Source organism: Pyrus communis, chromosome 16 (assembly GCF_963583255.1).
Source record: "Pyrus communis chromosome 16, drPyrComm1.1, whole genome shotgun sequence".
NCBI lineage: Eukaryota > Viridiplantae > Streptophyta > Magnoliopsida > Rosales > Rosaceae > Pyrus > Pyrus communis.
The window spans coordinates 8366683-8379624 of record NC_084818.1 but is presented as its reverse complement, the minus strand read 5'-3'; the positions used below and the strand labels follow the sequence as shown (position 1 = coordinate 8379624).

General features: G+C 36.5%; 1 protein-coding gene across 1 annotated transcript; it reads right to left on the bottom strand.

Annotated features, from left to right (window-relative positions):
* Positions 1 to 344: 344 nt before the first annotated feature.
* LOC137721201 (ACT domain-containing protein ACR10-like) lies at positions 345 to 3459 on the bottom strand. Its single transcript, XM_068460304.1, has 6 exons — positions 3133 to 3459; positions 2528 to 2749; positions 1668 to 1773; positions 1202 to 1538; positions 761 to 1045; positions 345 to 630 (listed from the first exon to the last, which is right to left on the bottom strand). The coding sequence occupies exons 1-6, from the start codon at positions 3284 to 3286 to the stop codon at positions 493 to 495; spliced, it is 1242 nt and encodes a 413-aa protein (XP_068316405.1). The 5' UTR covers positions 3287 to 3459; the 3' UTR covers positions 345 to 492.
* Positions 3460 to 12942: the final 9483 nt, after the last annotated feature.

The window sequence follows — 12942 nt, the reverse complement described above, 5'->3', positions numbered from 1 at the left end:
TTCAAGACTTTGAAGCAAAATCTGAACCCAAACACAAATCAGCCGTCTAGCCGTGCAAGAATGGTGCACGCCATCGACGAAGACCGCTCTTGCAGACGGGTTTGCCTGGACTCTAAAACTCAACCATCTTAAGATAATAACCCCAAACCACTCCTCAAATTCGATCTTCTACCAACAAATCAAATTCTGATATAGTCTACAGTGAAAGATTAGTGAGAGACTTCGTAAAGAATGGCGATGAACAGGATGAAATACCGAAACATTTGTCACCTAAACATGACAGAAGAGATGAGATTGCCAAGTTTCTTTCATAAGCAATGCAAGTTAAGATGGAGGCACGGAGGTTATGCAACAGATTGGCTCTTTATTATGCGCGTACTGATTTACCGGTTTGCATCTTGCCGTGGTAGAACTAGAAACTCGATGCTTAAGAAAATATGCTGTACACTGCACAATTATGAAAGCCGGCAACAACTAAATTCGGCATCCAATCTATTCCCATCCCATCAACTTGTTTCTTACACCTTCCTCAATTTTGTTCCTTGGCACTGGAGAACCAACTCCTTCATCTAGCAGGATTCTGTATACTTCCCACTCTCGATCCCGGATCATGTGTCTGCCTATCTTAACCTGAAATAATGAAAGCACATTGAATCGTAGAATGAGAATCAAACTAAAGAGGAAATCATTCGTCTAAGCTGGCCTAAAGGAAATTACAACGAATGCATAAGAAAATTGTAAGATTGGTTGGGGGCAGTACGGAAAATATGCGTGTTTTTAGAACTTTGAGGGCGAGTGTGATATCATAAAAGACAAGAGGACGGCCCCTGCCAGACGACTCAACGGGGTTAGCAACCAGCAGCTCAGTGTCAGGACCACGGCTCACCACAGCCACTCTAAGAGGACGCAGAAGCTCCATTCTCAAGCGGGAAGATAATGCATTTTGCTTTTTTGGGTCAACAATCTTCTTCCCATCTGCTTGCATTATGAACAAGTCTAACTCACAATTTCCTCTTGGGTTAGCACAGAATCGTCCATAACGAACCTGACATTAAGCAAGAATATTCAATAGAATCATCTCTTTAAAATAACGGTAAATCACCTTCGTTATCTACTAAATAATGGTAAAGTCAAATGACAAAAGAACCTTTGGAGAGAGAGAGATTAAAAAAATCTACAAAACCTACAATTAAAGATGTACCTGAATATTGTAATCCTTCAGGGTTCTCATGATGTCATATATGAGACCTTTATGATCTTGGCAGAAGATTTGAACAAGTGTGTGAGATGGGCTAAGGTGATTGTCCACGGTTACTGAAACGGGGTTGGAGGCAACAGATCTGCTTAGGCGTCCGTTGGGCAGCTCTAAGCTGAATATTTCTTCGGTAATAGCAGAAGGAAGATACGGAGAACCCTGTGAACACGCTGTAACTTCTGATCCGGCCAACTCAATTTCGCAACTCAACAAAGCATTGCATAAAACAGCCTTCAGAGAATCAATCGTTTCATCTTGTCTTCTTTTTGTATGAAGAATTTCTCTGATTGAAACGGTAGAAAAGAACAATAATATTCACCATATTCTAGAGGAGTGAAACGACAAAAGTAAAAGTGGAAATGATGCACAGTTAATATTTATTGAAAGGGAAGCAATGTTAAGAAGGACAAACCTAGTATCTGTAATGAAGAAAAGGTCCATTACTCTCCCATCTGGGGTAGTCGATACCTTCACGCTGTTTATAGTGAGCTCCAGCTCACAGAGAACCTCAGTGACATCTATTAGATAAAAGCGTATTAATGTAAATCCGAAACAAATTATACAACTCCATACAGTACATTTCCCACTCAATTATTGAGATAATTCAAAAGTGTAGGAAGCACTTGGTAAATGAAGAGTCAATGAAGACAGAATCAAACAACTTATAGACTGATTAGCCAAAAGGTAAGCAAAATTAACTTTCTTCCAGCAGGTAACTGATAGGACATTTAGTACCATAGGTGAAAGAAAAGGATCCCTTATTTGATTTCTTAAAACGAAACAAAAACAGAAATAGTGTTTTCATTTTCGCTATACAAAGTTACGGAAATAGGGATCATACCGTTAAGAGTTCACTTGTCTTCCTTTCCATATTAACACACCAAAAAGAATAATGTCTACACTTGTACGAATCTGTCATAAATTATATTCCTTGGTAATTCGTATCCCTTTTAAACACGGGAAATGAAAATGACGGATTCTCTTGCCTTTTACACAACACTGCTAAGTATGGGAACTCATAATATCAATCGTTGGAGATCATCGCCTTCCTATTTCATCATATAAACAATTGATAATCACCGATAAAAGATAGTCAAAACTTCATCTAATTCAAACGCTTACTAGTTGGAGAGTTCAGACAAATCACCGAGAAAGATATTCAGTAACTGCACTATTTCTAAGCAAATTAAGCTCGAGGGTAACGCTTACGAAGTTTCAAGAGAACAACTACTAATGCAATTGACATTCTTTGTAATGAAGGTTTAGCATTACCATGCAATAGTCCGTCCCGTTCATAAGAACACCAGAACTTCAAAAGGAACACATCCGGTGGCTTAGGCTGCTGGTTTTCGGGCCGGTAATAGAATATTCCAGAAGTCGAAAAATACGATGGACACGCTGCCAACAGTCTCTTTGTCAACAAATTCCACCTTGTGCTTGGTTTCCCCACCACCCAAAACACTATGTAGCACCATTTCCCATCTGTTGAAACATCTGCTCCACAAAATAATTATACCGGTCACAAAAAATTTCTTAAAAAATATGAATAAAAACCTAAGTACAAATTACTACTTAATTTTAATAAGTTTGAAGAAGAATGACACATCTCCAGATTTACTTCCAATGAACTTTAGACAGATTTCCAGAAGGAAAAAAAAAAACCAATATTTATTTCTCCCTGAATCTTTATATCCAACCCAAGAATTCTCAGGCATTTCCAGATCCAAACAGTAAAAAATAAAAATAAAAATAAAAAAAATAACTGCCCACCATATTTCTAGTTAAAAATTCCAAAACCCACCTCCCAAAAACTCTGAAAAATTAAAAATAAATAAATCAAACAAAAAGAATACATAAAGCAAACAGTAAATCCTCACCTCCCCTGCAAATGCTGAGGCCAAACAGCAATATAACTCTGCACAAATCACATTCCAACCCAGTCTTGTCAGGACAATTCACAGTGATGACAGTGGGCTCCCCAGCCTTCTCCGCCTGGTTAATTACCACAACGTCCTCGTGCAAAATCCCCATAGCTTCGATTTCAGCTGCTCTGCTTTTCCAAGCTCTCGGGAAACGGATGAAGTGAGAGCGCCCGAATGGCTTCCAGTTCGGTATCTTCGGATTCTCTCTGTTGCTTGCCGGGTGTAAAACGGATTGGAGATTCCTCCACTCTGCTTTTCTTTTCTCGGCACTTTCTCAGTTTCTCGTCCTTCGCTTTATGTACTGTTTGGACAGTGAGAAGATTAGGAAAGGATTTAAAAGATTAAAGCACGTGTGTGATTAGGTGGTGAGCCAATTAGTGTGGACCACGTCGTCGTTGCTTCAACAGGATTAACTGTTGCTTTACAGTTAAATAGGATTAATTTTGTAATTAATGAATTATCGTAACGATATGACAATTCATTATCTCAAAGATTAGAGGAGATGATGTCCTAAATTGAGATTAAGAGTCAAGATTATTCAATTGGTCAAGTGGGCTTACTTTCTTTTTTGGTCAATTGGGCTTTAATTTATTTTTTAATTTTTTTAAATAAGCGATATAATCTACAGTGAAAGAAGAAGTGATAGGCTTAGCATCATAATGGGTTAGCAATAATGTAGTTCAAATGTGGCTTTGGCGAGAATCAAATCTAAGATTTCTCACTTATAAGTGAAGAAGAATACCACCAGAACGTAATTTGGAAGAGAGGACCTCACCATTTGTAGGCTTGTACCGACCTACCACGGTGGCATTTTGAACAGTGCTCCACCGCTTAAGGATGTTGGAGGAGGAGAGTGCATACCCTTACAGTGGAAAGCGGGGTGAATGCAAATTCGATCCGGATAAGGTTGCAGTAAGAGTTGCCAATTTTACCACTATCCCAATATAACATTAGATAGTGCTATTCATACATCTTATCTTACCTTCCATACACCTTTGTTAATTTTCGTCCATTGATCTTTTTCAATTCATTCGAGTGGTCAGAAATTGAGAATGATGCGTGAAAAGTAAAAATAGATGTATAGATAGAATCACGTATAACATTTTGTGCTAGACTGACATCGGTGGGTAGTTGATGCGTCTATTAACATCGGGTCAATCTCAACTGACACATAAGGTGCTAAAAGAATGTTCCTGCATTTATAGATTCAAACACAATGCTAATGCAACTTGTTTTATAAATGCAGTCGGGTTGAATGCCATGTTCATGCAAACTTACATCGGCGGTGTTTCGTGCCCCCTTATATGTTTCAAGAAATGGGTGAACCACGGTGGTTTACTTGTGGGGTGTGGCGTCAAGGGCTACTCTGTTCTCAGGTTTGGCAACAAGAGCGACGGGGAGAACACGGTTTTTACCGTTTGTGCAGTGGCCACGCCATGTCCGGCATGAACTCAACTGTGACTGCGGTTGTCACTAGTACTCGACCATCGTAGCCAAGGGGCTGAAATTCTCACCTCCTATATATTTCCATGCTCGCATGCTTAAGTTTCCCCACTTCATAAATGATCTTGCATCTGTGGGACTGAGGTGAGATAGCTTATGTATTACCTTACCTATATATCTCCAGCAATTTTTTTGGGAAAGTTTGATCCTGTACATTTCAGGGTCCTTGTTGAGTCTGGAAAGTTGAAACAAAACGGGTTAATGACATTGAATAAATATGATTGACTTTGTTTTCTAGTTTTGAATACAAGTTTTTAAGATAGGACAGAGCACGAAGCGAACAAAAATTCAATTATTCACTGACGAATTTCTTCGAATACTTGGTAAGTTTGTTATCGTCAGTTAAATTATATTGCGTAAACGTCAACAAATATCAGCATATGCCGAAACATCTGATGAGTGATTGTTTGGACTTGATTTTACACCATCGGCCCAAGCGATCGAGGCCGTTGAGTAAGGATGATTCTTAATCGTCGGATAAGAAAGTTACAATAATTTTGTTGTTATTAGAGGATAATATTATGATTTTTAATCATGATAATTATCTTTTAATAATGAATTATCTTGACACTTTTCTTGTACGAGATAAATGTGACTCAAACTATATCGAAACAAGCAAAATAGTTCAATTTAGTTTGGGATTCTTAGCATTCAACGCGGGATTGAGCATCATGCATTATAAGAGGCTTAGCATGTGGTGGCATCAGTTGGTAACCAAGGTGGAGTCCAACTTGAATGATTAATTACGTGAAGTAAGCCATTGTGATGCATGCATGGGATAATCATTAGCAAACTCAAGGCTGCCAAATGAAGTGAATATTCTATGGATAAAGCTTGATATTCCAAGGTTTGAATGACAATGCTTATCTTTAGCAAAGAAGGAATTGGCATACCAAGCTTTGTTACGTGGTTTTGGCTAAAATGCGTGGTTAGCATCAAAGACGTTGAGTGCCACGACTTTCATTGGATAATCATCATCTCCGCGTAAATTATTATTTGTGGAGGTTGATGGTCACATATGGATTTTGCGCTAAGTTAGTTCTATAAATACCAAGCGGCAGACAATTAAAAAGAGGACCTCCAATTCAACACCCATCTGCCCTGCGCAAAACCTCTCAAACATCTTGAGATTTTTTATTTTCTTTTTTCCGCCGACACATCTTCAGTTTGGATAAACAGCACTGTGAAGGCAACCGGCGAACATCTTCAGTTTGGATAAACAGCACTGTTGCCGTAGAATCAGCCGTTCCCGAAGCACCTTCAGTTTGGATAAACAGCACTGCGTCGAGGCTGACTGGTTATCTATCCAAGTCTCGGTCGAGAAGGATTTTCAAATCCTTATTGGCAGAGGTCATCTCATTAGCCTTCCCGGCGAAGTGAGGTGTTACCAGGTTACTACATTCGGCACCTTGAGAGCCGAATTTGATATTGAACTTCGTAGAACTAGCAGCCTTGTCTTCAGGCTCGAGAATCCAAAGGCCGAGATTTGTTCCTTCCTCGGCCGCAGTCGCAAGATAGAGAAGTCACCAACGCGCTCAACGCAACATCAACAAATTTTACTCCTCGGCCGAGCTCGGCCGACGAGTTGGCACGCCCCGCATTCAACCGAAGGACGTAGTTAGCTTATTAGTTACTCGGCCTGCGCGCCACGTAGGCTTTGTAATTTTTAGGGTCAACAGTGATATAGAGAGAAATTATGGAGTGTTGTTGATAAACGTAATATGCATCATATAAAACATTTAGTAGATACAAAAAAAACTCGGTACTAAATAGTTAGAGAATTTTCAGAAGACTTGTACGTGTGCAATTTCGAAATCTCAATGGTACTGAGATCACCTCTGACCTTGGCAAGAAGTACACACGCGTATATTCAATGAATTTGTGGCACTGTATATTTAACGATTATAGTGTGTTAAAGGATTGTAAATTTGTAGTATAACTTTTACAAAACAAAGGGTATTATAGGTATGGGAAATGTAGAATTTATGTAGTTAATCTACGGTACTCTTCAATAAAATATGGGTACCGGTACCTTCTAATTCCAAAATCGGTCCAAGCATAATAACACCTGTGTAGTGATAAGCTTAGATTTATATATATTTTATATCAAATTCACTTGTCTTTTGTTAGTTAGTTCCTTATATTTTTGAGTTATTTACTTTGTTTTTGTGTTTTGTAGGATTTGTCAAGTAAAGAAAAGAAAAATAACACAAGTGAAATTTTAAGTAACAAATTCGTCAAAATTGCCTGTGCAGGTCAGCTGACTTTGGAAGCAAGTTGCGGATAGCTTAGAATGAATTAGAGAATGAGCCTTATATACTTGAAAATTTACGGATGTCTATTTTCTGAAGCATTTCGCAGATTGTTAATATCATTTTTCTAGAAGAAGTTATGACCGTTTTAACACTGAAAGGTTCCCAAGAGGCTGAGCAGTTTGTAACTGACAAGAAAGTATTGAAAGCAATAAATCCAATAAAACTAGTAGCCAAAACTGATGCAACCAAGAACAAGCCAGCTGACATCTATTCAAATATCAGAGGAAATGGAAAATTAAGTGGGAGTAATGGGCATAAAGGCTGCCCAAAGAGTTACAATTGTTTTAGCATTTCCTCTCACTTATTATCATCACTAAATAGCTGTTAGTGAGGTGAGTTATGGAGAAAAAAGTGTGGCAGCATAAAAGAAGAAAAGGGCTGCAGGTTGCAGCGGCAAAAAGTGGAAAAAAAGGTGGAAAGAAAGGGTGGAAAAAAAGGTGGAAAGAAAAAGTGGAAAAAAAGTGCGAAAAAGAGATAGAAAAAAAGGAAGGAAAACAAGGAAAAAATGCAAGGTTGCTGCGTTGGGGAATGAAGGAAAGGAATGAAGAAATCTTGACATTCTCTTCTTTCGGTTTTATCTTCTCAAACTCTTGTCTTTCTTTTGGTTTAATTTGAGAATTATGTGTAACTAATTTTTAGTAGTTAGGGACTGTTTTGAAGCCCCGAATATGATTGCAAGTTTGTTATGACATTTCGTTTGAATTACTTTTATGAATAGATGAAAATTGGTTCACTACTTGTCTCATTGATGAATTTTTTATGTGTTTTCTATGGATGCATACTTAGTAAGCATATCTAGGATTCTAATGTTATGAATATCTGTGTGCCTGCTCTTGTCGAATAAGGACCTACATATGTTATAGAGTAGTACTTGTTAATCGCGATTAACATGTGAACCAATTTCTAGGATAAGTCTAGTACGTACGATGCCTTGTGATGACTCAAACTCTTTTCGTTCTTAATGATTTCTACTTTTTAAATCTATGAACACACCATTCGAGATTGCATGTTAAGGACTAAGTTAAGTTGAAAACAACATTCTCTTAAGATACTACATAAGAAAGAGTAATAGGTTGAGTTCTAACATTACGCCAACTTGAGCATCTTCATCCAAAAATGAAAGGAATTTGAATGAAATGTAACATGTTTGCATGATTATTTGGTGGTAGATATCAATTCCGCTAACTCGTTTTTTCTTAATTTGTGAACTACTTAGAAATCTGTTTCTGTTCTATTTTTGTTCAATTTAATTTAAATAGCAAATCAACTCCAAAAATTCCAAAAATTTGTGTGAGTGTAGCTCTGTGTGTCTAGTATTTGAGTATAAAATTTCGTAAACTTTAGATAAGTGTAAGTCGATCTAATAATTATTTCTCGGTGGCTGGCCAGTAGGGGCAGCAGCCCAGTTTTTGTGACATTTTAAGTAGTTAGATAAAACAATCTTCTGTGGGAAAGACCCTTATTTTCATATGCTACAATTGACAAATCTTAGTGTTTTTATATTGTTAAATATTTTTTAAAATGTTGTTTAAGTTTCACGTTGTTAAATGTTTTTTTTTTATGTTGTTTAATGTTATTTAATGTTGTTTAATGTTGTTTCATGTTATTTAATGTTATGTCATGTTTAATGGTTTAGAGGTTATAGGGGAAGAAAAGAATTTTTACAAGGTTTAAAACAAATTTTGTAAAAAAAAAAAAAAAATAAATAAATAAAACCGCTAGCTGACGTCAACAACTAGCCGTTACAATTTTGAATTGGAGCCTGGCTCGGGCCCGGTTGGTTGGCCCTATGGCCTTTTTTTGTCCAACAGGGCCCACGAGCCCTCTGGCCTGGTAGTGGTGGGTTCGGTTCGATTTTTTTGCCAAAATCGGAAATTGAACCAAAATTACTATTCGGGTTGGTTCGGTTCAATTTTTTGTCGGTTTGTGTTCAGTTCGGTTTTTTTTTTTTTTTTTTTTTTTTTTTTTCAATAGCTAAAATTTTTTTTTATGAAAACGACTTGCAGCAATTTTGTAATACATTTTCCAAAGGAGTATAAATAAAATCAAAGTCCCATTTCAACATAATCGTCAAAATAAGCATTCCAAATTTCTAATAGAATCATCAGAGACAATGAAAATAAACATTCAATTCAAAGTTCAATTATAATCAAGCCTTCCAAAGTCCAAAGTTAAATAAACATCAAAATTCAAATCTTCCAAAAGTCAAAACTTAAAATAAACATCAAAGTTCAAGTCTTCCGCACCTAAAATAAACATTCCAAAGTTTAAGTTTTCCACATCTAAAATATCATTCGTGAATGCCTGGTAATTTAGAACCTCCCCTGATTTCGTAATGCACAGTACATCACTACAACTACCTCTAGCACCTGCACCATAATGAATCAAAACCTCAAAATTATTCACTTCAACTTAAGCAAAGTTTCTATGTAGAAAGGTAGAGAGGTCCCCACAAATCGCTTAAATCTCATGTTCGACCATTGGAAATGGAACCTAGAATCCATGTACTAGGATGTCAAAACATTTTCTATCAGATTGCTACTGAGCAAAACTATAACATGTTTCCTACTAAGCAAAATGATTGGGCATATGTTCCACACCTTGATAGCAATTCGCCAAAACAATACAAATTCAAATATCATGGTCGTCCTACCTATTTAGCAAATGTTAAATGCAATTTGGGATTTCTAGGCAATTTTTATGCCTTTTGTAAGTACATGAATCACCTTGATAATCACACGGTATTCTTGATGAAGTACAAATGCATAGAAATCAAATTGTCCAAGTATAAGAATGGTATGAGAGCGATTTTGGAATGATATAAGATATGATTGAAATTGCTGATGGAATACATACTTTCAACGTGCAATCGACCTACTTTTTCAAGTTTGAATGACAATCTGCTTGCTAACGCTTGGGCAGCCTAGGGGGCAACATAGAACCTTTTTTTGAACTTCCACTTGCCATTTCTACATACAAATAATAAAAAAAAATAATACTAATTAAAATGTTATTTAAAATAATCTAACAAAATCAAATGCAATAAATAAAATTACCTTTCTCAACTTCTTCACAAAACTCCATCTCCTCAATAGTTGGCTCATGATGTAATGCAACATGAATAGACCTAAGCTAATTTTGAGTACATATCAAAGCCTCCATCATTTTTAGACTTAAAGAACTTCGATATGGATCAATTATTTGTCCACTTGTATTAAAGGAGGATTCCAAATCAATGGTTGATACGGGAATAGCTAAGATCTCTCTTGTAACACGTGCCAAAATAGGGTACTTAGAAACCCCATACACCCTCCACCAATTCAATATATCAAAGTTCTCCTTTTCTTCTCCTTCATTAGGATCGGAAAGATACTTGTCGACATCATTATGCACAACCCGGGCTTTCTTTGCTTTTCTCATTTCACTTTTTTCTTTCAACTTTCTTTCTATTTTGGTCATGCTTGATGAAGAGTCTCCACTTGTTGTTTGAGAACTACCACCACTACTTATACTTTGTTGTACACTAAAAGACATATCTTCATGAATCTTGTAAAAATCAATCAACAAGTCCTTCACCCCATTTGTGGCATTTTCAACTTTTTCTTCATCCTCACCAAATTGTATCTCAAAATAATCAACAACTTTCTCTAATTTGTGGTGAGGATCAGGCACAAGTGCAATAAAAAGATATTGATTCATGTCCTCAATTGAACCCCAATACTTGTCATATTTTTCTTGCATCAACATAGAGATCATAGACAAAAGTTCATCATCTTTATTTTCATGCAAGAGACTTTTGATTTTAAACAAATCACCAAAAGTAGTATGAACGGTTGGAGTATTAGAACAACATGCTTTTAAAGTGACTTCATAAAAAGGTCTAAAAAAGATTGCAAATATCCCCGCCTCACTCCAATCATCCATCGAAGGTGGTCCGTCCCTCATATTATCATGATTCTCTTTAACAAAGTACGAAAGGTAATGACCATCATCTACTTTTAATCTATCAAAAGACATCTTGAACTTTAAAGCTGATTCCAGCATTAAAAATGTGGAATTCCACCTAGTAGGGACATCCAAAATCACAAGCCTTTTGCTCTCTATTCTCACTTTCTCAACACACCTTTTAAAGCTTTCCAACCTTTGAAGGGAAGATCTTACATACCTAACCACATTACGAATGCTTTGTATAGCCGTATTCAACAATTTTATCCCATCATTCACAACCAAATTGAGGATATGAGCAACACACCTCATATGCAAATATTTTCCATCATGCAAGACTGCATTAGGAATCCCCCACCCACTTATTCGGTGCACCAAGTCTCTTAAGCCGGAATCATTTGCAGAAGCATTGTCAACCGTAATAGTTAACACCTTCTCTATAACCCACTCCACTAAACATTCCTCCGAAAGTTGAGCAATGGATTCTCCTTTATGAATTGGAATGACATAAAAATTCAAAATCTTTTTATGTAACATCTACTCATCATCAATAAAATGGGTGGTGAGAGCCATGTAATTGGTTTGTTGAATAGAAGTCCATGTATCCGTTGTTAGACACACCCTAAATGTCTTGACTCTTCAATTTATCCTTTTTGGAATAAAATAAGCTAAGTACATCCTTAGCAATCGTCTTACGACTAGGCACTCTCCACATAGGACATGCTTGCATGCTAAAACGGCGAAAACCTTCTCCTTCAACAAAAGTAAAAGGCAACTCATCTATAGTATCATCTCAACACAAGCCTTAGTTATTTCCTCTTGAGAAAAACCTATAGTTTCCAACTTATCTTTCGTCCCGGTAACGGTTAATATCTTTTGCCTATTTGCGGTAAATATTTCCTTATTATGACCGTAGCTTCTACATCTTGCTATATGGTTTCTCAAATTAGTTGTACCATTTTTATCTGGGTTGGCTATATATGATTAGGCGCAATACTTACACAACCCCTTAACTCTACCACCTTCAATTTTTCTTTCAAAGTGCTCCCAAATTGTAGACCGTTCATGACTTTTTAATGATTCCAAAAGAGCTTCTTCTTTACTTACTTGGTCACTTGCGTCACCTTCTTTTGGAGTTGCATCGGAGGGATTTCCGGATCCATCAAGAAAAGTTGGAGTTTGTCGAGGTGCCACCATGGTGTTTTGAGGCGGAGTTGATTCACCAACAATATCCATCTAAAATAAGAGAACCATACAATTAATTATTCAAATAAGAGAATCATTACAATTAATGAATTAATTATTAAACATAAGGGCTAAAGTAATAGAAATATATGACCGATGGTATACTTGAAGATGAGTTTGTTTAATCATGAGGGCTATTTGATTTTGATCTCATTGAGTTTGAAATTGAGTTTGAAGCCCTTGAGACCTTTGACGCATTTGACTTCATCTAATTCACACAAATTAATAGTAGTTAGTACTACAAACTTATACAAAAGTAAATGTTAATCTAACTGTAACATTGACTGTCAGTACTCAGTAGCAGTAGAAAACTAGTAAGCATATGAAATATGCAGAGTGAAATCATGCAGCAAAACCTTAATGGTAAATCACCCCAGCTATCAAACACATTATTAAATTTAAGTCATAAACAAAACCTTAACAGTCATTATCTTAATTGCAACGTCCTCACCTAATCAACCTAAATCAAACTAATGAAGAAAGGCAGTTTATAATGCTATTAACGAAAGGTTGAATGTATTATGAGCCAGTTGATGTATTCATATCCATTTGCATTTTGATTATTGCAAGTTGATGTCTTGTTTTAGAAGAGGAAGTTACTAGAGGCAGAAGCTAACTATTCAAAATTCCCAATGCAAGAATGAGTGCTAAAGTATCGACGAATTTGGGAACATAATTAACATGCACTAATACATCATTTCTATGCCCAACTAGGTTAAAATTGACAAGTTGTATACCATCTGTTTTAGCTAATGAA